This window comes from Lissotriton helveticus, chromosome 4_1 (genome assembly GCF_964261635.1).
Source record: "Lissotriton helveticus chromosome 4_1, aLisHel1.1, whole genome shotgun sequence".
In the NCBI taxonomy this organism is placed as follows: domain Eukaryota; kingdom Metazoa; phylum Chordata; class Amphibia; order Caudata; family Salamandridae; genus Lissotriton; species Lissotriton helveticus.
This window is the reverse complement of record NC_136063.1, coordinates 748,993,661-749,019,489: the sequence shown is the minus strand read 5'-3', so window position 1 is coordinate 749,019,489 and position 25,829 is coordinate 748,993,661. Positions and strand designations below refer to the sequence as shown.

Genomic DNA, 25,829 nt, shown 5'->3' with positions numbered 1-25,829 from the left:
TTGTAAAGAAAGCGTTGTGTATGATGGCTACTGATTTAAAAGCAATATGTGTGGGCATAAGTAGCTGGTGTAACGATCTCAGAGTTGGGGAGGTAGAGTCATGTTCATTAAGCCTGCAAAGCAGCCTGGCAGTGGAGTTTTAGATTCGATTGCGCTCTTAGGAGCGTTCAGGAGTACGACATTCCTATAATCCAGTCGGGATTGTATCAATGCAACTAGAACTGGAGCCTTGTATTCATTACCTGAGAAAGGGAAGGTTTTCTTCAAGGTTTGTAGGTGGAAGAAACAAGTTTTGGACACTTTGGAAACATGAGAATTCAGTCTGAGGTTCAATCAATATGTATACCTGGATTGCAGACTTGTGGCACTGCAAAAGAAGGAGGACCCGAGGAAGATGGGCAGCCAAGACCTATTATACACATTCATCTGATGGAACCAGTACACCAATGGTCTACTGAATATTGAGATGTTGAAGAGTAGGGAGAACATGATAGAGTCCAGTGATATTTCAAATTCAATGTGTTTTTTGGTTCAGAGGAAAAAGGTTGGTGCATAACCATCTGCTGATGTAAGGCTAGAAAATATTTTTGCTAAACTAGTGATAATTCTTTAATATTTCAATATTACATTCTTGTAAGTAAGATTTTATGGAGAATGCTATCAAACACTGGAAAGAGGTCCCTGAGCTCTAAAGCTCCTGGACCCCTTTGCAACCATTAATCTCTGAAGAGCTCCTTAAGGTGGGTTCACTACCAGTTCATTGCTCATTTCCGGCCTAAAGTAAACACCCATCTTTTAAATAGTGTAGACACAAGGCATTTTGCGATGCAGTGCGCGCTACGAAATTCGTTTTATTATTTAAATTGTTTACTTACCTGTAATTATCCATATGCCGGTTTTTAGCCCTCTCCACCCTGCCCCTCCCCCTATTCCTGCCTCCCTGCCCCACCGTAACTCCCTCCACGGCCCGCGGCTGACAGGGGCAAGTATCACCCCAGTACAAAATTACATTTTGAACAATTTTGCAATAAAGTTCTCTTACGAATCGGTCTGGGACATATGTTCCAGTGACTGCTCTCATATTTCAAGGGAAAGTGTCTCACTTCTCTATGAAGATGCGACCCTAGATTTCTTGTGAGGCAGACAACAAATGTTCACTTGCAAGTTGAAGAAATATAGTAAACCAAATGCCTCTTTTCTCCTTGGAGCTATCCAATTATCCAAGATTCAATTAATGTGCATCACTTAACTTTGTTGTTAAATGTAATTTGTGGCTACCAGCTCCGAGTAGCTGCAAATGTCTCTGGTATCTTTCTAAGTGTCACCAACAAAAGAAAGGTCGAAACATATTTTGTACAGAAAAGCATTTATACATAGAATAATCAAAATAATGAGATTTTTTTACATGTTCACAGACAAATTTAGAATTTGACATGAAATAAAACGATCTTGGGTTGCAGAGGCAATCTTTGGACATCAATAATGCACCCTGTTAATTTCACAACAGGCACATTAACTGTTTAATGAATTGTGTGACAGCTAAGGTACCTTTTAATACTTCATATTTAGGGCCTGATTCACACACAAAATACACTAAATTTACGGTAAGAGATTTACATCACCCTCTGGACTTACTTTTAGTTTTTTCAATTCACAAGCATTGGCAGAGGTACGCCTGGAAAGCTGCAGTGGGACATCTCCCGCAGGCTCCTATCCCCCTCTCTGAGGAAATCTACATAGCATAGACTTCGGGACGGGGAATCTGCTTTGGAAATGCGCATTTTTCTTTCTCCATTTGGAAATCATTTACCCGATGGAGAAAGCCAATCCTGTGCATACCACAAAATCTGGGGATGACCAGTTCGCTTTCCCACCCACCTTCAGAGAGTTGCTACAGTTGCTGACTGGAAACACTGTCTGACCATTTCCAGGGTATGAAGGGGTCTGATAGGAATTCGTAAATTGCCATGATCAATCATGTTTGAAGGATTTACAAACATATAAGGCAAATCAAACATTGTAATAGTCCGTTTCCTACACCTGCTGTACTCCACACTATTGGTGGACAAATCCACAGTAGTAAATCAGTTCAGGCCTGACAGGCGTACGTGAGATTTTTTCGGCCATACCAAGGTTTATTGCATATTTACTATTCTTTTCATGTGGATGTTTAGTAGATGTCTTGCAGGGAACTCTTTTGTTCAACTTCAGGAATTTCTCCATCAGAATCACCAACAAACCTAATAGTGCTTAACACCAGCTGGCAATGCACAGCCATACTCACAAGAAAACACTATGGTTCAGGTTTAGAGCGGAAATGCTCTTCTTCCGTCACTCCAAAGGCAAACCTAACAAAGAGATATATTTTATGAAGTGTGTGAACACTAAATTAGTCAAGAACCTGACCTGACCTATAAAGAATTGGGGAACTGTGCAGATGTGGGGAACTGTGAAGATGAGGGGAAACAGTGCAAATTAGGGGGACTGTACTATGAAAATGCCACACCAACAGATTGCAAGGCCATATCCCAAAGGCAAGAGAGCGGCAGGGTCTCCAATTGATAGTCTGAAGTGTTCTGGGAGGGGATATGACCTGAAGAGGCCTTCGGGCTCTGCTTTCAACCAGAACGAAAATTAGATAAACTCATGTATAAATTGATGTATTTGTCAGATCACAAGGCACAGTTAGACAAACGAGACCAAGGACGCAGCAAAAATAAGATGGCACACAGTAAAAAGGAAAAACATCACACAGCTACATTTCACAGACTCAGATGCGCAGCCATAGCCACTACAGCAGTGGTCTTTAAACGTTTTAATGCCCCTCCCAGCCCCCCCCCACCGCCCCAGTGAAGAAGAAAAAAAATCATCACCCCACCCCCCAAACATTTTCACAATTATTGTATTAAACTGACAATTTTTAAATACGTTAAAACGTACTTAAACTTTGCAGTTAAGATCTGTTACCGTTTTAAAAATGCAATCAAATATATAATTGCCAAACATACTATTCTGGTCAGAAAGGCCTTATTAACGTGTGAACATATCCACAGTGTGATTATTAGAAATGGGGGTGGGGGGTTTGAAGAATTTTTGGAATCTCTTCCCTTTTGACACCTTTTCTCACCCAGGATAACAGTGACAAGAGATGATAGTGATGGAAACAGACATGTTCCAGATTTGTGGCATATGTTCAACTTTCTTATTTCTGACCTCTAGCTTTGCTTATTGTGGACATGTCTGTCCTCTCCTCAAAGAAGACTCTATTTGTTTTTTAACCCTTTGTACACTTTGGCTTTTGGTTGGAACCTACTGTGCGTTACAGGAGTTTCAAGGGAATTCTTTTACTCCAACAATTCTTGATGTCCAAATTGCGTTTGTGCTCTGACTGTTGGTCATAGTTGACAATTGGCGGCAGCACAAACTCTGAAAATGAAGAGTGTGCTCTAATGAGTCTTTTAGACTATCTTTCCATTGGCTCTCATGATCTCTTGCGAAAGCCAGGGTTGAGATTGGTAGGCTTTTAGATGATCGTGTGCTGGATCAGGTTTCATGTCCACAAGTGTTCCGGGTGATGATTTCAAAGAGACAATGTATAATTAGGAGGGCCTTCTTCTGCATGTATTATGCTTCCTAAATGAGATAACAGGTCTGGTTCAGACAAATTAAACATTGTAAAAGCTTCCAATTTCTTTACGGGTTGTCTGTGAATCTTGTGTGTAACCATTGAGTTTGTCTAACTTTTTTGTGCCTTATTTGCCTTTGAATTAGATGCAAATGTTGAAGTGCTACTTCTTTCGTCTTTTGTGTATTTCTGAACTTACACTGAGTTTTCTCTTTTTTGATAACATCTTCCTTTTATTACCACGGTACCACAGTCTGCTACCTTGCTACTCTTTAAGGCAGAGGTCTGAGCTTTTTTGGTTCTCTGTTTTTGCTTACACTAATTTTCCTGAAGATTTGTGGTGTCAAAATTCCCTTCCACACCATTGCTTCTACATTAAAGCTCATTGAAACAGCTATGTCAAACGTGATGTTGAAAGTGCATGCAGTTTGTAAATAGTTCAGATTTGCCTTGCGTTACTAATAGCCTTTCTGAGATTCATCTGGATGATTTAAAAACTTTAGTTTTTTTACATTCAGCTCTCAAGGCGCTGGAAAACATACAACTCCCCTAGTTTGCTCCTATTTTGTTTTCATCATAGAAATTGCCCATTAGCATATTTCCTTAGGAATACCCTGCAAGTTTAAGCATAATTCTCCAGCCCTCCTAGCTCACCCCAAACCTCATTTACTACTATGATCTCCCAAACAACCCTTTCTAAATTATTTCCTCGTGTACACCTCCTGTGACTCATACAAACCTCATTTTACTACTCCCTAATCCCTTTCTAGAAACTCTACCTTCTTCCATCTCTCCTTTTTACTCACCCCAAACCTCTTCTTACTGCTACGATCTCCCAAACAACACATCTAGACTCTTCTCTCTTCTATCCCTCCTACATCCTATTCAATCCATCTAACAGACTCAGGTGCCCACCGCTCAAATTAACTCATATTTCCCTGTACTAATCAACCCCTAATCCTTTTGGGTTTCGGAGTAGTGTGCTCCTCACCAAAAAGAGCTTTGATACCTCATCAAGCAGTAAGTGCTGTATAAATACAATTTAAAAAGTTCCGTCGTTGTAGCTTTTTTTGTCTGTAAATGCACTGGTTTTATTTCAGCACCACTGAAAAAGCATTGTCATTTAAAGAGGATGTGGCCAAACGGCTAGATCAGTCGACCTCGAAGCTGGGGAACCAGATTAGAGATTCGGCAGGAACGTTCAAAATCATGTTATTTGGGGCAAGTCCCTCAATCTCCCTGTGCCTAGCAAAATGAATATGATCGTCTGTAACACAACTGGTGCTCATGTAAAATGCTCTGATACCTTCGGGTCAAATTTGCGAAATATAAAACTGATTAAATGTTTTCCCGCCTTTGTAGTCTGTTTAACTAGTGTATATATGCTCTAGGTTATCCGACACAATGGTATATTGTGGTTATTATTTTTCTGACTTAAAATGCTGTGTATATACGATACTATTGTAAACTGAAGAATGTTGGTTTCAAGTGAATACCGATTGTCAGTGTGTTTTTGGGACAGATTCGTAAAACATTTTGCACATTAGTCACGAGGGTGTAGAAATGTCACCTTCATCTGCAAATGACAAGTACTGATTCACGGCATCACGATCTGTGAACATTTGCAGACGCAGGTGGCACTTAAAAACCCTTAAGTGTGGATTGGGGGTGTTAAAATTATCATATCCATTGAGTGCCGTAGACTTCCTACTGCAAACGTGACGAACATCCAAAATGTAAATTCTTTGTGACGAATCACAATCTTTTACAGTTTATTTCCACGTTATCTTGCTATGTAGTTTCGAAAATTAGGAAAATGCAGAACTCTAGACAGGACTCCCTCTTCCGTGTATGGATGCCTAGATTTCCATATTTTTTAGATGATTGCTTGACTAAAGAATATTCAGACCAATAAAAGTAGAAGGACTTAATTTCATGCGATGGCATCTCATACTACATGCTTAACTAAGAACCTACAAACCTATATTACCTGTCACAAGATTGTTACCTCTCCAGTAACCACCGGCCCAGCAACATTCAGGCAATCGAACAAAGGAAACTCATAAAGCAAGGGCAAAGTTCCTCTCCTTACATAACATGAACGAATTAATCTTCACAGTTTTAAAGAAAAGCAAGCCTTCCAAACAGGTTGATAAGAAACACAACCACTATCTAGCTACATCTCCAAATTCTTCAGGAATCCAGTTGGCAAGGTATTTGTGAAATTTAAAAATGAGCAACTATATCTTCATATGTTCTTGTATCCCAATCGTGGTAATTGGGAATCAACTGACAATAAACCCTGGCAAAACCATCAGGTCGTCTAGCTTCATTTTGCCAATGCATTTACACACAGGTGTTCACAAATAGCCTGTAGTGAGTAAATGATGCTCCTCTGGGTCAAAGCCCGCTCTATGCAACTTTAAAAAAATGGTAACACTATGTCGTACTGACAGCTGCCATGTAAAGTAAGACCTAATAAGGTTTGGTTATTCTGTGTCTGGCTTGTGTTTCGAAAGCTAGTCCATTCGTGGTGGTATTTACTTGACAGGACTGTCTCCCCGCCATTCTTCCCTCTGCGCCCCTCATTGGAGCTGCCTTCCCATGGAACCTTATAGGACTATGACTGACTGCACCCTTGTGATGAGCAGTAGACTTTGTAGCAGACCCTTTTGCTCCACATCGATTTGAAACTTGAATTACCACGAACTCTAACAGGACTGTCTTATAGTTGAAAATTCCTCTTCGTTGTTGACTGATGAATATGTACGCATGTTTGCGGGTGTGTGTCTCATTATGATTGGGCGAAGGTGTGATTAAGTTAATGGGTGGACACATGGATGCTTTACTCCAAACACTCAATGACTCCTTATTCATCACCTGGTCACTCATCTTTGCAGTCATTCATATATTTATCCACCCACTGACTCAAACTCAAATTTACCCACTTAGCTATTCACAACACCACACACACACTCACCAATCGCTGAAGAGGTATAGTCACTTATACGCCAAACTTACTGTTCTTACCAATGCGTGTTTATACTTGCAGTTTTGTCATCCAAACCAAAGTTCAGACCACCAAATTATAGGGAAAAGAAAATACTGGGCAATTAATACCATCGATGCTCATGACGAGCTGAGCTCGTCATGAGGCACGGCGCTCCGGTGCTCATGACGGGCTCAGCTCGTCATGAGCCGTGGAACGCTCGCATGTGGGGATAATTCCCCTGCTGTGCTGAGCGTTCCACGGGAACGGGTGGGCTCATGACGAGCTCAGCTCATCATGAGCACACGAGCACCGTGCCTCATGACGAGCTGAGCTCGTCAGGAGCATGGGGGCGCTGCGCGCGCCCCCCCGCCCCCAGCACAGCGGGGGAATTACCCCCGTACAGAAGGGGTTAACAGTCAACTGACAGCTGCCTTTATGTTCATGCTAAAGATCCGTACCTCTGAAACTATAGTGCCTTCAATGAGTGATTGGGACATTAATTTAGAAGCAACGTTTTACATTTCTATTTATAACTACTTCATTTATTGTGGGTGCTTATATGGCATCAGCATGACACCACAACAACAGCAGGGTCTATAAACACGCCTTAAACAGAAAGAGGAGGGAAAACTTGGATTAGTGAAGGAGTGGAAAGGGAAACCAGAAATTTGTTAGCTCAACAATATAACAATTTCTTAAAAAGGCATGTAGTGAGGATTTTCGGAACATTTCCTCCTTGTGATAGTTACCTCAACTTAAAAAATGCCAACTGGAAAATAATTTTTTAAGGTATACACTTAATATTCCCAGTTGTACGTTTTCTAAAGAGGAGACAGCACAAAAACTAAATGGATATGAAAGTTTCCCCCAAATTACTCTTATCAGGCTGTTTAAGAAGAAAGGAAATTGCTAGAGGACTGTGCCTAACTTCAAAAAATGAATTAATCTCCAGCTCCAAAAGGAAAGTCAAAAGAGACAACATGCATTTTATACTATAATATGGAACCGTTGTATTTAGCTCGCATCTGTGAACATCTTATTTACACAAACAAACAAAAAAAAACATAATTATTAAGACACACTGTGAAAGTCTTGGATGGTGTCTACAATTATGCTATTCAGTTATAGTAGACATGAAATTCTGGTCGAACTAACCTATTTTTCAGGGGTGCACATCTTCTCTATGGGCCCATTACCCGCTCGCATCAATTTATCGTCGCCCTTGCTACATCATGAGGGTTATCCATAATATACCTCCCATGCACACAACTCTTCCACACTTTACAAAGCTGAAACCAGTGCCCTTCACCCTTACCTCCACTAACAAATTGAAACTAGTGTCCCTTACCCGTATCTTCACTGATAGTGATCTGCGTGGTGCTATAGAGAATGCCCTAACCCAATCCTCTCCTGTTTTATTTCTGTCTGTGCTAATAGATTCTGGCTTCTTACTGATGTAAGGAATGGTGCGATGAAGATCACACAAGGAGTAATTAGGCTTAATAGTAATCAAATGTATTTATAAGGAGAATCTAGCAAAAAAGAGTGTTGTTTTTCTGTATTTGACGTTAAAAATATCTTTTCTGTGCATATTTTGGATTTTTCTGGGCATCTAGGATATCTAAGTTGCTGGATGGCTGTGGTAGCATGGGTCTTTTGTACCAGAAAGTTGAGACCATGGCAAGTGTTTTAGCTTTATGGCCTAGATAGTCTCAGACCGGTAAGCAAAGTGTTGGAGATGGTGGGTTTTTTCTAACGAGACAGAAGGTAGCTATTTCCATGTGTCCGGTGGCTTTATAGTGGAATTGGTGAGTTGCAAAGCAAAGGTTCAGACACAGTTTTTTTACTATAAGAATGGTGCCAGACAATCAACTGTTGAGGGTTTCATGGAAGACATTCGGAGTCTTTGGTCTGATAGTGGAACTGCGTGACACACATTCCTTTAGGACCGGGGCACCCACGGAGGGTTACAGGTTGAGTTTCTCCATTTTTCCAGGGCTGAGATTAGAAGACAAGGCGTTGAAATTCTGGTTGCTGTGAGAAGTATTAGAACAACTTACATGGGCTGTGAAGTTTGCCATGGTTTTATCTGATGTTATGTTTGGTCTGTTAGTTTTGCAGGATGTATCTGGCCACCGGCCAGTGAATACTTTGACTTGGGTGGTAGGGCACTCTTTAGTGAAGTTGGTGGCCACACATGCAAACTTACATCTATATGGACGTTTTATGGGGCTGAATGACAGCTGGAATGTTGTAGGCTGGTGTGGTAAGAGTAGTAGGAGATGGGCCCAGCTATTGCCTTTGCTGACAGAGGTATTATACTCAGGACACCGTTGCCTAGATCTTATGCCAATTAATTTAGGAGAAAATGTCTTGGCACAACTGACGGGTTTGGGTTTATTGAAGGTGATGAAGGTAGACTGGTTAAGAAGTAAAGGCCTGTGGACAGAAACGTTTGTTATCTAGGCCAAATTTGTTCTGAGGCAGATCTGGGAGGTAGCAGATTGCTATTGTGAAAGATCGCAGAAAGTTAAACAGGGAGTTGCAAGGTTTCCGCCATTCTCAAGGCATGGGGTAATGGTGCATTCTGATATTAGTCAGGGGGTATTTTAAGAGTGCATCCTTCTTCAGCGACAAACACTACTAACTAGAGCTGAGAAGGTTTGTTTCAAAGACTTCGTGGAAGAGGCTTTTGTGTTAGGAAATGTATTTTTTTACTTTGGGGTACATTTTGTGGAAACAAAAAGGGAGACAGGAAACACATTGACTGTTTTTTTTCTAGTTGGAAGGAGGGGAGCTGAGGATTCAATAGTTGTAGTGTGTTGGGTAGTCACAGTGCAGGTGCTTCTAGCTCTGGATGCCCAGGAATTACAGACATTAGCTGATAGACATGTGGGCCGGGAAAGTCGTAAGGGATGGGGAGGTAACAACGTGGCAAGGTGGGCATATGCCAGGTAGAATGAAGGTGGCTGTTTGAGGGTCTGAGTTGGTTGTTTGGGCATCATTGGGGCTCAGCGTGATTTAAAGGTGGAGTGTCAGATTATACTTTGTATTAGTGTGGTGGGGTTAACTTCTTGTTGTAAGGTTTGAAGCTGATGAACTCACAGACCTGTCCTATTAAATTGACATTTTGCACTTCAATATCCTTTATGTGGGCTTTTCCTTCATCTCACTCGATCTAACATTAGAGTTTAGGAAGCAAAAATAATGTGAGCAACCATTCTTGAAATGTTTTACCACACGTGTTAACACAACCCTCTGTCGCATTTCCAATTATTTTAAAATTATTAAACAAAGACTTTTAGTATACAATTATAGAACTTGAAGCGAGTGAAAAAACAAATGCAAAATTTTTTTTTCACAAGGTTGCTAAAAAAAATGCAACACACTTTATCAAATTTCTATATACATTTGAAAAAGCAATCCACTGTTCTGGCTCTTAAATCCATGGCAAGACAAATATTTAAAGCACTTTATGAAATAAATTTAATTTGGTGCCCTGCTCTGTAATCTTATTTGATGAAACGCTTTTAGCTCCCTTCAAAGTATTCAGTTTCAACCATTATAATGACTCAAAGGGTAATGTGCAAAGAAAATCAAAATGAATTTCTTGGTATTATTAAATTAATCCAAGCTAATAAATGAATTACAGCTAAACTATAGTTTTGTTAGTCCATTAAATGGAAACCAGTGTATAATCCCTCTCGAGGAGATTGTGGTTAGGTCCGATAAAATGTTGTGCGTGTAATTACTATAGATATAAAGAAGTTAATTGATACATCTTCCATTTCAAAAGGAAAGATTTAATTACATTTGCCCACGTTGAAAAAATATGAATGTACCTTCTCAGTCAATTTCAACAACACAGTCAATGTGCATATGAAATACTATATGCTACATTCACATTCACAAAGGATGTTTTCATATTTGTGGCTTGGGCTCGTGCAGACTAGCTTAGTGCAAATGGAGAGAGCGTATTAAGCACATCTGCGTAAGGGCATTTTGAAAATTCCTTATGTTTAAATAATGAAACTGCTCATAGGTGTCAATCGGGGCTGGAATTTGGGCGCCATCCGACCCCAAGTCAGTGGTGACCAACATACGCTCCATCCGACCCCAAGTCAGTGGTGACCAACATACGCTCCAGCAAGGCCGGTAGAGGTGACTGGTACTAGCTATTGGACATGCCGAGTGCTCTGGCTATTCTACCTGAATATCAAGTCAAGTCAAAAAGCTTTTATTCGATATGCAAGATATCTTATAAGCACACATGCAATACAAACATTTTCAATTATACAAAAAGCATCACTTAAAGAAGTCAGTATAAAAAGCACATTTAAAAGGGATAAAAGGACATAGATTGTCCGCTGATAAATTAGCTAAACAGAATTAAATCGCTACTGACAATCTCTTGCAACGAATAAGCCAAAACTGTTTTAAAAATTTTGCAGTTCCACATACAATCAGGGGGGATGTGTCCGTGGTTAGGATACGTAGAGCTGTTAAGTGGCTACGTGTGCCCATATTTCGGCAAAGGGGCTTCAACCAAGTGCCCCTAGGCCTTGCATAATCCGGGCATTCAAACAGTACATGCGCAACGGACTCTATCTTACTTGGGCAACAGGCACAATTCGGGGACTTACGGGCCGTGGAGCTCCAGTTAGATACCAGAGCACCAAGAGGTAGAGAACCAACTCTAAATTTAAAATAAAGGGCACGATCAAGGGGAAGAGTAATTAAATCCAAATAGGGTTCAAATGCCACGATGTCTTTAACAAGTAAAAAGGCGGCAGTAGATTTACAATGGTTCGAGTTTGTAATGAGTTGCTCCGCGACCCATTTCCAGAAAAGGGCCTTTACAACATCTTTCGGCGGAGCTGAACGCGATGACCAGTAGTCTCCCAAACCAATTTTCTCCATCAGGTTTTTGGTATCCCTTAGCCATCTTATCTTTGCCCAACCCCCCAGGCTCATAATTTCCCTCAGGCCGTCAGCATAGGATTTTAACTCCTCGCCCCTCCAGATTCGGGTCCATAAAAGAAGAGGGCGAAGCAGAGCTTGATCCTTAATGCTTCTGCAGCCTGTGTCCAACAGCACAGGTACAGATGGGGTGCTCAGGGGGATGGCAATGATTGATTTCAGAAGCTTGGTCTCAGCTGTTACCAGAGTGTCCAATCGGGAGTGGCCCCACAATTCAGCCCCGTACAAGGCTGATGTCACTACCTTGGTCTTGTAAATTTCAATTACCGGGGTAAGCGATCTCCTCGGTGAGGCCCGGTACTCCCTCATAAGAGCTCCTCCTACTCTCTTATGGTTAAGGACCATTTTATCTATGTGATTTCCCCAGGACATTCTATCCGTGATCCGAATTCCGAGATAATCGAATTCGGATACTTTTTCTAGGGCAACAGAGTTAAGCATAGGTGGGCGGCCCAATTTCCGTGGGGGGTTTAGGACTAAGTATTTAGTTTTGTCCACGTTTATTATTAGCCCTTTTGCAGCACAAAACTCCTGGAAGCGCGTTAGGAGTTTCTGGAGGCCTTGGGGAGTCTTCGAGATCAAAAGCGTGTCATCCGCAAAAAGCAGGGTGGGGATCCGGACTCCTCCAAGACAGGGGGCGTCGGCTGGTTCTTGTTGGAGATATTCCACCACCCCATTTAGATAAAGTGAGAATAGGGTGGGCGCCAAGACGCAACCCTGTCTTACTCCCCTAGACACCGGTATTTTTTCAGTGACCTCTCCGTTTTTACCCCAACGAACCTGTGCATAGGTATTGGCATGGAGGCTAATGAGGAGGGACAAGATATAATCGGGCAATCCCAGTTTGTAAAGTACCCTCCATAGTTCTTCCCGGGGGACCAGGTCAAAGGCAGTCTTCAGGTCTATAAAGGCCAAGTAAAGACTACCCCTACCTAGATCCACCACCTTCCATCCCAATAGTGCCAACCTAAACACCTGCTCTATTGTCCCCATTCCTGCCCGGAAGCCTGCCTGGAAGTCTGATAGGATTTTATTTTCCTCCACCCAGTGGAGGATCCTTCCGAGAATAGCTTTACCAGCTATCTTTTGGGTGGAGTCTATCAAACTTATTGGGCGGTAGTTCCCCGGGGTTTCCCTACAGCCTTTTTTGTAAATTGGGACCACCACTGCCCCTTTCCAAGATTCTGGTACTGCTCCTCCCATCATGATGTCATTGAGGAGAGCAGCTATCACCCTTCCCCATTCTACGGGATAAGCCTTCATTAAGTCCCCCGGGAGGCCATCTGGGCCCGCTGCCTTGCGGGGAGCTACCCACCCTATGACCCCCTCAATTTCTACAGGGGTGAAGAAATCATAGGACTGAGGTTCAATTACTAGTGAGAAGTTTACCCCCATGTTCATGTCCCCGTCTGGAGGGAGGTATAACGCCCCAAAATGATTTACCCAATTTTGGGGCGGAATATTACAGGGTCTCATAGTTTCAGCGGGTTTATTCCGTGAAGCTATAAGATTCCAGAAAGCCCTTGTGTCCCTACTTTTACTCGCTAAGAGCAGGTCTTCCCAGAACTTATCTTCCCACTCCCTCCTAGCATTTTTAAGGGCTTTATTATAGGTCTTCCTTGCGACCTGAATCTCACTGGGGGATTTAAACTTTACAGCCTCCACTAATTTTGACTTATACGCCCTACATGATTGGGTATACCATCCATCAGCGGGCTTTATAGATCTTTTATTGCCCGGCTTACTAGAGTATGGGGTAAACACATTAGTCAACGCCTCTATCAGGGCGACAAACAGCCCACTCGCTCTGCCCACTCCTTCAATAGGGGACCCAAGGGTTGCCACTGCGAGGTTTAGGAGAGATGAAATTTCCCCTACCCTTGCCTCAGAGAGGACCAATTTCGCCCATTTTATTCTTCTCCCACAAGGGGAGACTTCAGACTCGTCGGGAGGAGCAGGTACCGGGGTAATATATCCCTTTTCTCTAGGGCGCCACCACTGGTCCATTTTTAGGGAAAGCGAATTATGATCGCTTTCAGTCGCAGGGACCACCAGCATGTCCCTTACATGGGGCCATAGGTGTACGTCTATCAACAAATAATCGATCCTCGAGGTGTGCCCTGGTCTATTATAAGTGTGGGCCCCCACCCTGTCCGAATTTGTCCTCCCATTTGCTGCCCGTAAGTTTAATTCGAGACACAAGGAATATAGCTGGAGCGCCACTTCTGACCACCTCCTGATCGGAGAAATTTCCAATACAGGAATCCCCCTTCTAGCATCCTCCTCATCTTGGTCAAGGGCTACGTCCGAGCCCAAGGGCTCGAAAGTACAATTCATATCTCCTGCAACCAAAGTACGCATCTTGTGAGGAGTATTTTTTAGGATGGTCTCAAGAAGAGATATTACAGGAGACTTCCGTCCACCCTTGGTCCCACGAGCATAAACATTATAAATATTTAGGACCAGTCTCCCCCTTTGGTCTGTTAAGGTGATGTTTTGAATATCCGGGCAGCCTGTGGGGAACTCCTCTACTCTACAATCTAGAGAGGCAGCAACCCAGATAAGGAGGCCACCCAAGGGACGCCCTCTCCCTGTTTCCGAGGTTTGAGCGGGGACAGAATGGGAGGAGAATCCCACCCTATGGGCCGGGGCCAAACTCCATGTCTCTTGAAAAATACACACAGAGTGCTCATCAACCCAAGCAGCAAAATCCGGTTGGGCCAACTTTCTTGCAATCCCTGCGACATTCCAGCTGAAAACCTTAAAAGCCAGGTCCGTCACAGCTGGAATGTCTCTGGGTGCAAGAGTATTCTCGTCTATGGGCCTCGCCATGGATATCTTAGGGGAGCAGGGGCCATGGATGCTAGTTTTAGTGGCTAGCGTCCCGCTAGTCAAAAGGATTTGAGAGGGCAATTCTCCTGTTGGGTACGCTCTACTCCCAAGTTCCAGTCAGTTCGAGCTTGGCGCCCACACGTGATTAGCCCTCGTGCCTCCCATTTTCCCTGCCCAGGAAACCTCCCCAATGTGTCCCAGCCCAGGGGAGATTTGGCTTTCTCCAGTTAGTTTTACAACTTGCCTAGGGTAAAAATAAGATAAGTCTACCACTTTAATCCCTGGAGCCCCCATGTTTTTAATAGGAGAACAAATGGAGGGCACTACTCTAGGGTCTTGAAAATTTATAATTATACAGTCCCCTTCCTGTGTTTTTCTCCCCTGCCCTACCCACCCAACTCTACGAACGCTTAAAATAATCCCATCTACGTCCAAGGGAATAGGCTTATATGCCTTCAGCCAGTGGATACACTTGTTCTTAAGTGATTGGTGATTTTCCATCTGGCCTTCCTTTAGAGGGGGGACATTTACCATCACAGCAACAAAAGGTTGACAGTCTGGCGGGAGGTTTACAGGCGGGATCCGACGCACAGGATTTCTGGGGACCAATGGAGTGGGAGCCGGGACTGTAGACTTAACCCTAGATCTGGGAGTTTTCCCTATCACTGGGCCTTGAGTTTTATTACATGTACCAGCCACTTGTGGATCTTCCACTTTGCCTCTGGTTGTCAGTGGCTGCTTTTGTGGGATAGGGTTGGGTTTACTTGCGACATGCACAGAGCATGCTGGAGAGTCCTTACGGTTTAGCCCTACTTTGGGAGGAGGAGAAGTTTTAGAAGATGAAGTTATTATATTATTAGGATCAACCTTCTTTGAACAGTTTAGGGGCTTAGGGTCTCTCTGAGGAGGTGGTTCCTTCCCCTTTGCACCAATGTCCCGGTTTTCACCCACTCTAACTATTTGCTTAATTGTAGTTTTGAGTGAGTGGAGTCCGTCAAGGGTTGATTGCTCTAATTTGTCAATCCTCACCCCCAGGCCCTTAACCTGGGCTAAAAGAGGCCTCAGGAGACTATTTACCTTCTCTAGGATATTTTCAAGCGTTACAGGGTCAGCAAGGGCAGGAACGTTAGTAATATTGACATCTGTGCAAGTCCCCGTAGGGGAGTCCACAGCAGGCCCTTCTATGCCGCCCTCACTCTCTAACAGCCCAGCCTTTGTGATTCTCATACCTTGTCCAGTATGCCTTCTTACTCTTTGGTAAAGTGCGGCCTGCCTAACAAGCCTACCCTTTTTACGTTTTCTTGCCTTTTTACTTTTAGGACTATTGTCCTGCCTAGTTTCGGGAGATTGGATGTTGACAGAAGCACCTTCTGGGACCCCGTCTAATGAGACTAGTGTGGGGGTAGGAGATTCTGGTGAAGAAGGGACACTAATAGCATCACTAAAGGATTTAAATATTACAGTTGGATACAGGGAATTAAGGTCACCATCTTCTACAGAAACAGAGGGGATGGACGTAGCCAGATTTTCCAACCTAGTTATATTTTGCCCTATTTCCTCCAACTGGGGCGTATCTATAGTGTCTATAGTAACACCTGAAGCACCGGGTAGGGGAACAGAGTGAGCCTTCTCACTAGTCGGTGTGAGCGACTGGGCAGCAGCCCCCAATGATGATCGTCTTGAGGGGAGATAGATCTCAGATAGGCGCCGCTCGGACATCGCTATCTCCTTTTCTATCACCGCTGCTACCCTGGTAATGAAGCGGTCCATTGTTCCAATCACAGGGCTCCCAGCAGCACTAAAACAAAGACTTTTAGTATACAATTATAGAACTTGAAGCGAGTGAAAAAACAAATGCAAAATTTTCACAAAGGATGTTTTCATATTTGTGGCTTGGGCTCGTGCAGACTAGCTTAGTGCAAATGGAGAGAGCGTATTAAGCACATCTGCGTAAGGGCATTTTGAAAATTCCTTATGTTTAAATAATGAAACTGCTCATAGGTGTCAATCGGGGCTGGAATTTGGGCGCCATCCGACCCCAAGTCAGTGGTGACCAACATACGCTCCATCCGACCCCAAGTCAGTGGTGACCAACATACGCTCCAGCAAGGCCGGTAGAGGTGACTGGTACTAGCTATTGGACATGCCGAGTGCTCTGGCTATTCTACCTGAATATCATGCGGGAAGTATTAGTGTGAGGAAAAAGGAATTTAAATATCGAGGACCAAAATAATATTAAGGTATGTATGTACAGGTAATTAGAGGTTATTATAGGTAATATGATCATGGTAAATATATACAGGTAAGTATAGATGTGCTATACTGAAGTCCACATATATGTAGCTTGGCTGTGTATCTTTGAGATCAGTAGATGTGGAGTTAATACAAAATATATCGTTAACTATACTTATACCTACCTTCATCATATTACCAAAAATAACTTATACAGACCTATACATAATTACCATTACAATAGTTTGCTCCTGGATATTTAGGCTATGATATTATAGCATTCGATATTCCCCACACAATATTCTGACATACAACTGCGCTTTATCAAGTGTGGGGTCATAAGCAGTACAGTAGGGTGGAGTTAAGACTGTGCCACTCACCAGAATTAGCAAACCGAAGGTTAGCATTGTAACCGGGCCCACCCTTCAGATGAAATTTTTACCGGGAATTTGTGATTTTTAAAAAAACTATTCCGCTACAAAATATTGATGTATGACTTCCTGTTAAGAAGGTTGTTTTGTAATGATGTACTTCAGCTCCTTGCAAGCAAGAAACTGCTGTTCACACCCCTTTTGCTAACGTGCCGCAGTTTCGACACAAACTCTTTGCTCCTGTTTGTGCTGCACATAGTCTTAGACGGTGTGTAACATTCTCTGGGTGCAGGATATGGCTCCCATTCAAGGCAATAAACCACCACACAAGATCTCTGGCAGGGGAGACTCCTCCGCTAAGCCCCGCTGCTTTTAGAGAATTATTATTTTTGTTTTTTTAATGGTAATAACCACTTTATTACCATTTTATTTTTCTTTCCTATGGGGCTGGGGTTACAGGGGGAAGAGTGGTTTGCCAACTCCAAGTGTGCATGATTGATGGCCGGCCACCTTGGTCCAGCCAAACAGTTATGCGCACTTTGCATCTTCCCCACCAGGCTGTAATGCTCAGAGCCTGGTGAGGAACATGCACAGGCTCCCTGTCCCCATCTGAACGCCGTACTACGGCGCTCAGACCAATCACTTGTGATTGGCTATGGGGAGCCTGAGTGCTTCTTGGTTCGGACCTCGCCAAGAAGAGCGGCAACGGGACGGAGAGATGTCGACCGTTCAAATGGTACGTGTTTTTTTATTTCAAACACCCCCCACCCCAGTTCCATGCCAGCCGCCACTGGTCTCTGGTCATCTGCAATGGACTCTGGGTGCAGGCTGTAGACTTCCATCTTGCCTGTTGCTCACCATCTGCATCCTCAAAACCAATTGCAGGTTGTTGGCATTTTTTAATGTCTGTTTCCAATTTTTTGACTCGAGAATTGATCTTAAACTAGTTTGAGAACTATGTTATGGTTCTTCAACATGGTATGTCTATCTAATAATCCTTTTTTGTCGATTAAAAGCCATTTCCATTCTGCTGTGATTTCTCCTGATCTTTTGTGTGGATGCAAGCCTCTGTTGCTCCTCCTTGGCTCCCATGTATTTATATCCGAGAACCCGGGGTCGAGTTCGCTTCTCCAACCTTTCTCATCATATTGTGGTGGCTACAGCAATATTTCCAATACATGAAATCCAATAAGGTTGCATTAGTTCTCGATTATAGAATTTTTTTTTTTACTTTAGATTTGCTTTAAGATTTAAAATCGGTTCTCACAACACCAGTTCCTAACCCAGCAGTCACAATATGTAGGACATTAAACGTTTGAATGCTAAGCCTTGCCAACATGTTTTTTAAATGGATTATGAAGGTCTGGCAAATTTCATGCAGACTCGAACAGCTCTAAAATTAGCAGCTAATCAAAAAATCTATTTCCTGCGGAAAGTGCAACTTAACCATAACCATAGATTTTCTCCCTCTTTCCAATCGAAAAAACCTGCGTCACTCTGGGTCGACGTTTCTTTCAAACACTTCTGTATCAAATTTGTGTACCAGCCATCACTAATCCATCGCACATGGTGTACGAAGGTACGGACACTGTGACAAAGTCACATATGTTTCTGCTTTACATTCATGCTCAACATTGTATTTGATGCTATTACAAATGTACCAATCTCAAGAATATTAAATCCCATATTAAAAAATCAAACCTGTTAAAGAAAGGAAAGCTTGTCACTCGTACGGTTAATAACAATTACCTCATTAATGAAGTCCCCAATATCACCAGGATGAGGGGCCGCTGATCTGACGGGATACTGGGGCTCTGCGTGGATTGGTCTTTCGTCCATCCGGCGGATTCCAACAGGTTTGATGGTGTCAGGTTCCAGAGTATCAGGCTGCTGAAGCTGGCTCAAGTCATAGTCCTAAAAAGTCAAAGTACACATGAGGTTATTCTAAGGGACACTGCCAAAGGCCCTCAATTCATAGCTGCAGTTCTATAGCTCTGACCAGAAACTGCTTCTTTTCCTTGGAAGCCCATTCAGGATTCCCCACAATCACATAATTATCAGTGGCAACTCTGGAAACATTTTTACAAAACATCGAACAATAGGACTATGCTTCAAAGGGTCCATGTAGTGTGGTAAATAACTTACATCATGTATCATCTCAAAACTCTGGTGAAGTGTCATACTTTAATGAAATGTAAAAAAAAAAAAGCATTGTATGGAAGTCACTTCAGTGTTTAGTGAACTGGAAAAAGCTGTCTTGTGATGCACATGCTATGAGTTCCAATAAAAATAAATATATTATAAGCCCTTCCCTCTTCTATCCCTCCACTATCCTTTTTAATGCAACTAACAGACTAACATGCCCAGCACGCAAATGAATTTCATGTTTCCCTACACTAATTCCCCACTAATCTTGTTTGGGTTCCAGAGTAGCATTCTACCCGCCGAAAAGCGCTTTGACACATCATCAGTATAAATACAAACCCTTCCCTCTTCTATCCCTCCACTATTCTTTTTTTAATCTAAATAACAAACTCACATATCCACCGTTCAAATTAATTTCATATCTCCTTATATTAATTGACAACTAATCATTTTTGGGTTCCGGAGTAGCATGCTTCTCGACGAAAAAGCACCTCGTCACGGGTAGTAAGCGCTAAATAAATGCAATTACAAACAGCAGTTGCTTTGCTCACTATGTGCCATTCAGAATGTTTGCGAGAGCATAAGCAAGTAAACAATTTTCTCTCTAGTGGCCGCCTACTTTTTACTGCAGAAGAACTATATGAAAATTAGAGCATTCGTTTAAAAATGGAGTCTGAGGGTGCTTAAAATAAATGTTGAGAACCCAAATCACCAAGTTTTTTGCCATGGGCAGGTATCACTTACACCTGGACATTCAGGTAGTAAAGCAGAAGTGGGACACATCAGAGAAAAATATTTGTGGATTAAGCTTAGAACGATGACTCGTGAGATGGCTATCTTGCTCTTAACGCCCGGAAACACACAAACATGTAATTATCTGACATATATGAAGTTTCATAGTCTGATGTTAAGTCTAATTCTGTGATTTAAAGATCTCACTGCCTAGTTTGGCAGCACAGGACACAACAGCAAAACAAAAAAAAAATGCCATTCGCTTTCTCAAGATGCAAAGGTTTTTTGGCTTAGGGGAGGGGGCGTTGTGGCAGGGAAGAAAAGGTTTGTGCGTACAGAGCTTATGGGAGGCATCCTAATCAGATGTATATAAGTACAAACGTATTATTTGTCCCCATTGCAATCACGGCATATTCATGCTCTCAACCCGACTCAGCGTGTGTCAAATGTGAAGCCGTATTTGTATACAATCCGACATGAGGTATTTAGAGCACAATGCTTTCACCAGCAGCGCCTGCCGGGCGGAACTCATTTTAACATTAAGACGTAAAAATGTTTAGTTTAAAAGTGCTTAAACTGGCCGCCATAGTGTGTAAAATAAGGAGGGAGCAAACTGTGAAAGAAAAACGCTTTTAGATGTGGCATTCATGCGTCACGCTGGCAGGTTATTGCTTGTTGATCTGCTCCTTAAATTGCCATTGGCGCAGCTGTTTGCTTTTTGCTCGCCCGAGTCAAAAGTCGAGGTTGTGGATTCTGCAAAGCTCCGGAGGGACTCTACACTTTATTCTTCAGGCTCTTCTGCATGAAGACGCCCCCCCTGTTCTTGTTGCCAACGGTTTGGCATTGAACAGTCACGGTCGAGCGGCACGTCCCCGCAAAGGCCATGTCTGTGCCTGACCGGCATGCACCAGTGCTTGATTTGTAAAACAGTAGGTGCCAGGGCCCTTATCAGAAGGCCACTGCAGCCTACACCACCCATTGCTCCTGCTAGAGCTACCACTGACAGCACCAAACCAGCTACAAACCATCACACTCCTACAAGTGTGACTGTTCAGACTATTCCAGGGCCCCAGAGCTATAAGATTAGCAGGGGAGGCCAGTATTAGTCATTCTAACGTATATTGAATTAGTAAACAACTGTGTTGTGCTCATTCTAAATCAGACAAACAGCCCACCATATGGCAGACTGTCATAAGTGCCGGTGCTAAGCACCGGAAACCACTGGCTCAAATTAAGCACTGGCATGCACAGTGCCCTGGAATCAGGCGCGCAACACCCATTGAAATCAAAGTCGTCGTGTGTGGCAGCCTGGGCTCAGACGGCTCCCGGGCACACCCACAGCCGCACCCGAGCACTTCACAGGTCTTTAAGACCATGTGCGTGTTAATGGGGCTTTGATGTTGTGTCACCCCTTCCAAGAGCCCCTGCAGCTTCACTCTTGCCTATTGCTTAAAGTTTCAGCCCCCCCGAAATTTTTTCTTAGCCCCAAACCCCCCCCCCCCTCCCAAAATGTGGCTCTAGTTGCGCCTCTGCCTGGAATAGTTGGCAATCTAGACCGACTGTTTCACTCTCTATCCCTGGACCAGAATTGATGCCCCCTGAACTGCAGATGCTAAACCTCTCAGCCATACCTTATTACAGTAGGAACGTAAAGCCGTGAATAAAGCATTAACATGTGCCACAAGGCCTTCTGGCCATGGACACTGAAACACCTGGGCAAGAACGGGGCATTCACGATCAGCTCTGCATTTCACACTCTTTCACTCGCTTCCTCACATTCATAAAAAAGCAAAGGTTGTTCACTTTAAGGGAGCAACAGATATTACTTGCCTGATCCTCTTCTCCGCCTCCCTCTTCGTCATACTTCAGAATGTTATCCCTTACGTCGTCCTCAGGGTCAATGAGCAGCTGCTTGGCTTGTCGCTCCTTGTCGCGGCGTTTCATCCATACTACAAACATCAACACCAGGACTAGCGAAGATAGGAAGGAAACAAACCATTTTGAATAACCAATCTTAAAAAATGCATAGGTTGTAGAGGAGAAAAATACAAGTATATATGAAATAACCATTGAAGGAAAATATGTGCCAAAGATAGATTTTTGTTAAAGTGAGGTATTCTTATAAATGAAGGAACTCATCATTTGGTAAATGTTGACACTAGCCTGACAATCACATAGTCATTTGGAGAATATGATTAACACTTACCTCAAGAATCACAACATATTTGTATCAAGATTTTTAATATTCTTTTTTTCTGTAAATTTAAAATAAAACTTTGCTTCACCATTTATTGAAGCCCGTATCACCACACAAAGACTCCGTTGACTCAGCACACACATTTTCACCACATGTGACAGTGTGTGACAGGGTGAAAGCCTCTAAAGAGCAGGGAATCAGTTCATACAACATTTTTCATTGGCACTGTTCCATGTCCTTGGCTGTGAGTAAGGCTGCATTTTGTGCAAACACCATTTTTCACAATATTATGAAAGCAGTTTTGTGGAGGTGGTAATATGTGAAATATGTGAAGTTGTATTTAGTTACAGTGATTTGTTGTTTTTAATGCTGCATTACTGCAATGTGTCACTGAGTTGTACAGTGGTTGTTGTGTTGCGTTTTGTTTTGACGTGTTGTGCACCATATATTAATGATGTTATTTTTCTTTGTGTTCTATAATGACGTTAGGGATGCCAACACAGGCTGATGCATTTCCAGCCAAAAGCAACACTCTCCTTCAAGGAATTATGACAAACAACCATGTAACGCATTTTACGGCGGTGGAATAATACTACTTCAGCTCAACTATTTAACCCCTTCCGCGCTGCGTGAATTTTGGCGCTGTGCGGGGGTTTTATTGAGTGGTTGGGATTCGGACGGCTGGGGGCCGTCGTCAGCACACGCCACCGTGACGCGTCCGAAGCACACAAGGGGTTAAGACCCCAGTTAGCCCAAATTATTTTACGTCCCCTTAATTTAAAGGCAAAGGAATATTTAGTGTCAATGGGGCTTGTGGACTAGCTGGCAATGGAGAATTCAGAAAGTTACTGAAGTTGCAACAGAGTTGCTGCATAGGGTGGCCCGGATCTTGCCAAGCAGTTTTAGGAAAAAGAAGCGAAGACAAAACTGCATCTAAAGTTTTCTGTAAAGGGCATGGAGAACTTCATGCTAAATCAAAGCAAGCACCAATTAGATTTACAGTGAAGGAAGGGAATCCCAATGCAACTATATGAATTTCAGAATCACCAGAAGGGAACTCTTTGGCAGGCTGGTTCCAATTCCACAAGATCAAGAACATCAGTCCCTAATTTTTTTTACCAGCCAAGAAAAAAATCAGGTTGCCTTCCCATCTCTACTAATTTTGAAAAATATTTACGTCTGTGAAGAAAAATGTGGAAGGAGACACTCAGCCACATATGGTGGAAGGGAATATGCATGATGAAAAGAGAGAAAAACTTGGAAGCAAATACATTTACAATATATTGAACGAACGTTCAGGAGAAAAGGTCAGACACCTGAATTTGAGGTTTCTAATTTGTATGTTTTTCTTGTATTGTCCTAAAGTGAAATAAATGAATAAATATATATATCCTATAACTGACCTATTAGATCTGTATTACGTAATGTGCAACGGGTGCACAAGGGGCTTGTGCATCAGCTTTCTCCACTCTTGGGGTACTTTGATGTTACAGAATACAGATTGAACTGGCAACCAAGTAGCACCATTGCTGTCCTAAAGGGGTGTTCCCTCATTTGCATGGAGACATGGCGATAAGAAAATATGGAAAACAAGTTTGCCTCCGTGCATGTTCTGTATTATCTATATTGGCGTAGTGGCAAAGTAGCCGTCAGGAGACACACTGGCTGTGTACCACAAAGAGTTGGTGCACAGTCAGTGTGTCCCCTGGAGCTGGGAAAGAGGGTCCAATGAACCACACCCAGACATCCCCCTACAGGCAGTTGCTGTCCTCACTGCACTCATCTGCAGGGGGATATCTGCCCCCTTTGAAAGTGCAGGATGTGTGTCACCTGCGCTGTGAAAAGTGGAAAAGCTACTTCAATTTGCTGGCCCACCTTTCACTAATGTGCAGCCCCCAGGGCAGCACACATTCATGACTCCCCGGGGGCAGCATGTTATTAGTAATAGAGTGCAATGACCCTGTTTGCACCTAGTGCACCTCCCTAAAGGTGTGCCATGGCACAACCAGGGACATTGTTAACTTGCTGTAATATGGCTTCTCAAGCAAGCATATGCAAAACTGCAGGAATCAAAGACTGATGCAATCTGACAGAGGAATGTTATCCTTTGTTGAAAGCTATTTTTAATCAAACTGAAGCCATGTTCTCTTTTACTTTTCCAGTGTTGGTGGCCTTTTGTCATTATAAGGAGTAGTATTTGCAAGTGACAACCCTTCCAATTTAGTAAATCGCCTCCTTTTGGCCTGCAGCCAAAGGTTAGCTTTTACTATGGACTGCATGTGGTTCAATTGTGAGGAAGTGTTTTAATAATATCAAAAAAATAATACAGTTTATAAAAATGTGCAAAATTAACATGTAGGCTTTCATGAAAATTATAATACGTTTAAATGCACAAATTGTAGAAGACAACTGTATTTACTTGTACTAGGCCTCAAATGGCTGAAGCAACACTGCCTGACAAGCTGACATGACTAGAAAATGCTTAATGTGCATAAAATTTATATTTTTTTACTTTTCCATGGACATGTTTTTCATAATGAATATTAGCTGCTTATATGTTTTCATTTAATTATGTAAGTGTTTCTTCCTACACAATGATTGCTGCTAACAAATAAAAATATTTTTTTTTAATTAGAAGGACAGACATGAAAGTCCCTCATGGGAAAGAAGTTTTAAGCAAGAAAATGTGTTATGAGTAGACAAGATGTAACCACTAGATGATAATAAATAAGCGATATTGAAAGCTGCCACAGAGGGCCATTGGGTTTTCTGCGAGAAGTTGGGAGGTGATCAAGTTACCATAAGAGGATCAAAAGACGATTGGCTGGCTGGAGAAGAAGAAAACCACGAGCTGCAACATTGATAAATTGTGTTGTCTATAAATGTACATGTTCCAAGAGCAGATGCAGACACTTTGTACCCAAACTTATTGCCAGAGACTTTATCCATTTACTTTCCCCAGTTCACGCTGCTTTTAGACTCTACTGAGTTTCTTGAACCTCTCTTTATGAGAAGTTCTGCTTTGATCTATTCTTGATTTATGTGAGCCATTTCTTTATTGTAAAGCTTTATGCTTAAGTTCTCACTCTCTCGAACTGGAACATTTATGGGTTCCGACTGACACCTTTTTCTTTCTCATTCCTAGAACAGGAATTCTTTCCTTTATGGTAAGCGCTTCATGCATTATTATGATTTTTACTGACTAAAACTGATTTTCGATTTCTATTCACATTTGATAATTGAGATTAATACAATTTAATTTGTGACTTTAATAAAGATAAATTGCTAAAAGATTGGATAAATAAAACCCTTCAATTCATAACAAACTCTCATTATTGACTGAAAATAGATTATTGACTGTGATTATAATTGTGAAGTACAGCTCATGATCTTCTCTAAAACAGCAGAGATCCATTGGCCCTCAAAGAGAGAAGCGGGTGTTGGCCCTGATGCTGGTAAACGGGGATTTTAATTGAAAAATAATCCCACCGCTCACCCAACAGCATCTACTTCACCAAGCCATCTGATACCCAGTAGTTGCCTGTCCACTCTTTTGATGTTGGTGCGGAGATTTAGCTTGCCTTTTTTTCAGCTCTTTCAACTTGATTATCTAAAGTTAATGTGTCACAATACTTAAGTGCCGTTAAATCGCCTGCTCTCATTTTATGTTTTTTCTGCCACAGTCTTATCAATGAATCATATTTACTTAAAATAGGCTTCCAG

At 42.4% G+C, this 25,829-nt stretch overlaps 1 protein-coding gene across 1 annotated transcript in view; it reads right to left on the bottom strand.

Annotated features, from left to right (window-relative positions):
- CDH2 (cadherin 2) overlaps window positions 1-25,829 on the bottom strand; it is a 329,318-nt gene that overhangs the window by 2,733 nt on the left and 300,756 nt on the right. Inside the window, exons 14-15 of the mRNA XM_078687382.1 lie at window positions 21,740-21,879; window positions 18,782-18,946 (exon numbers count right to left, since the gene is read on the bottom strand). Of these exons, the coding sequence (XP_078543508.1) occupies window positions 18,782-18,946; window positions 21,740-21,879 (305 nt within the window). The remainder of the gene's footprint in view (window positions 1-18,781; window positions 18,947-21,739; window positions 21,880-25,829) is intronic.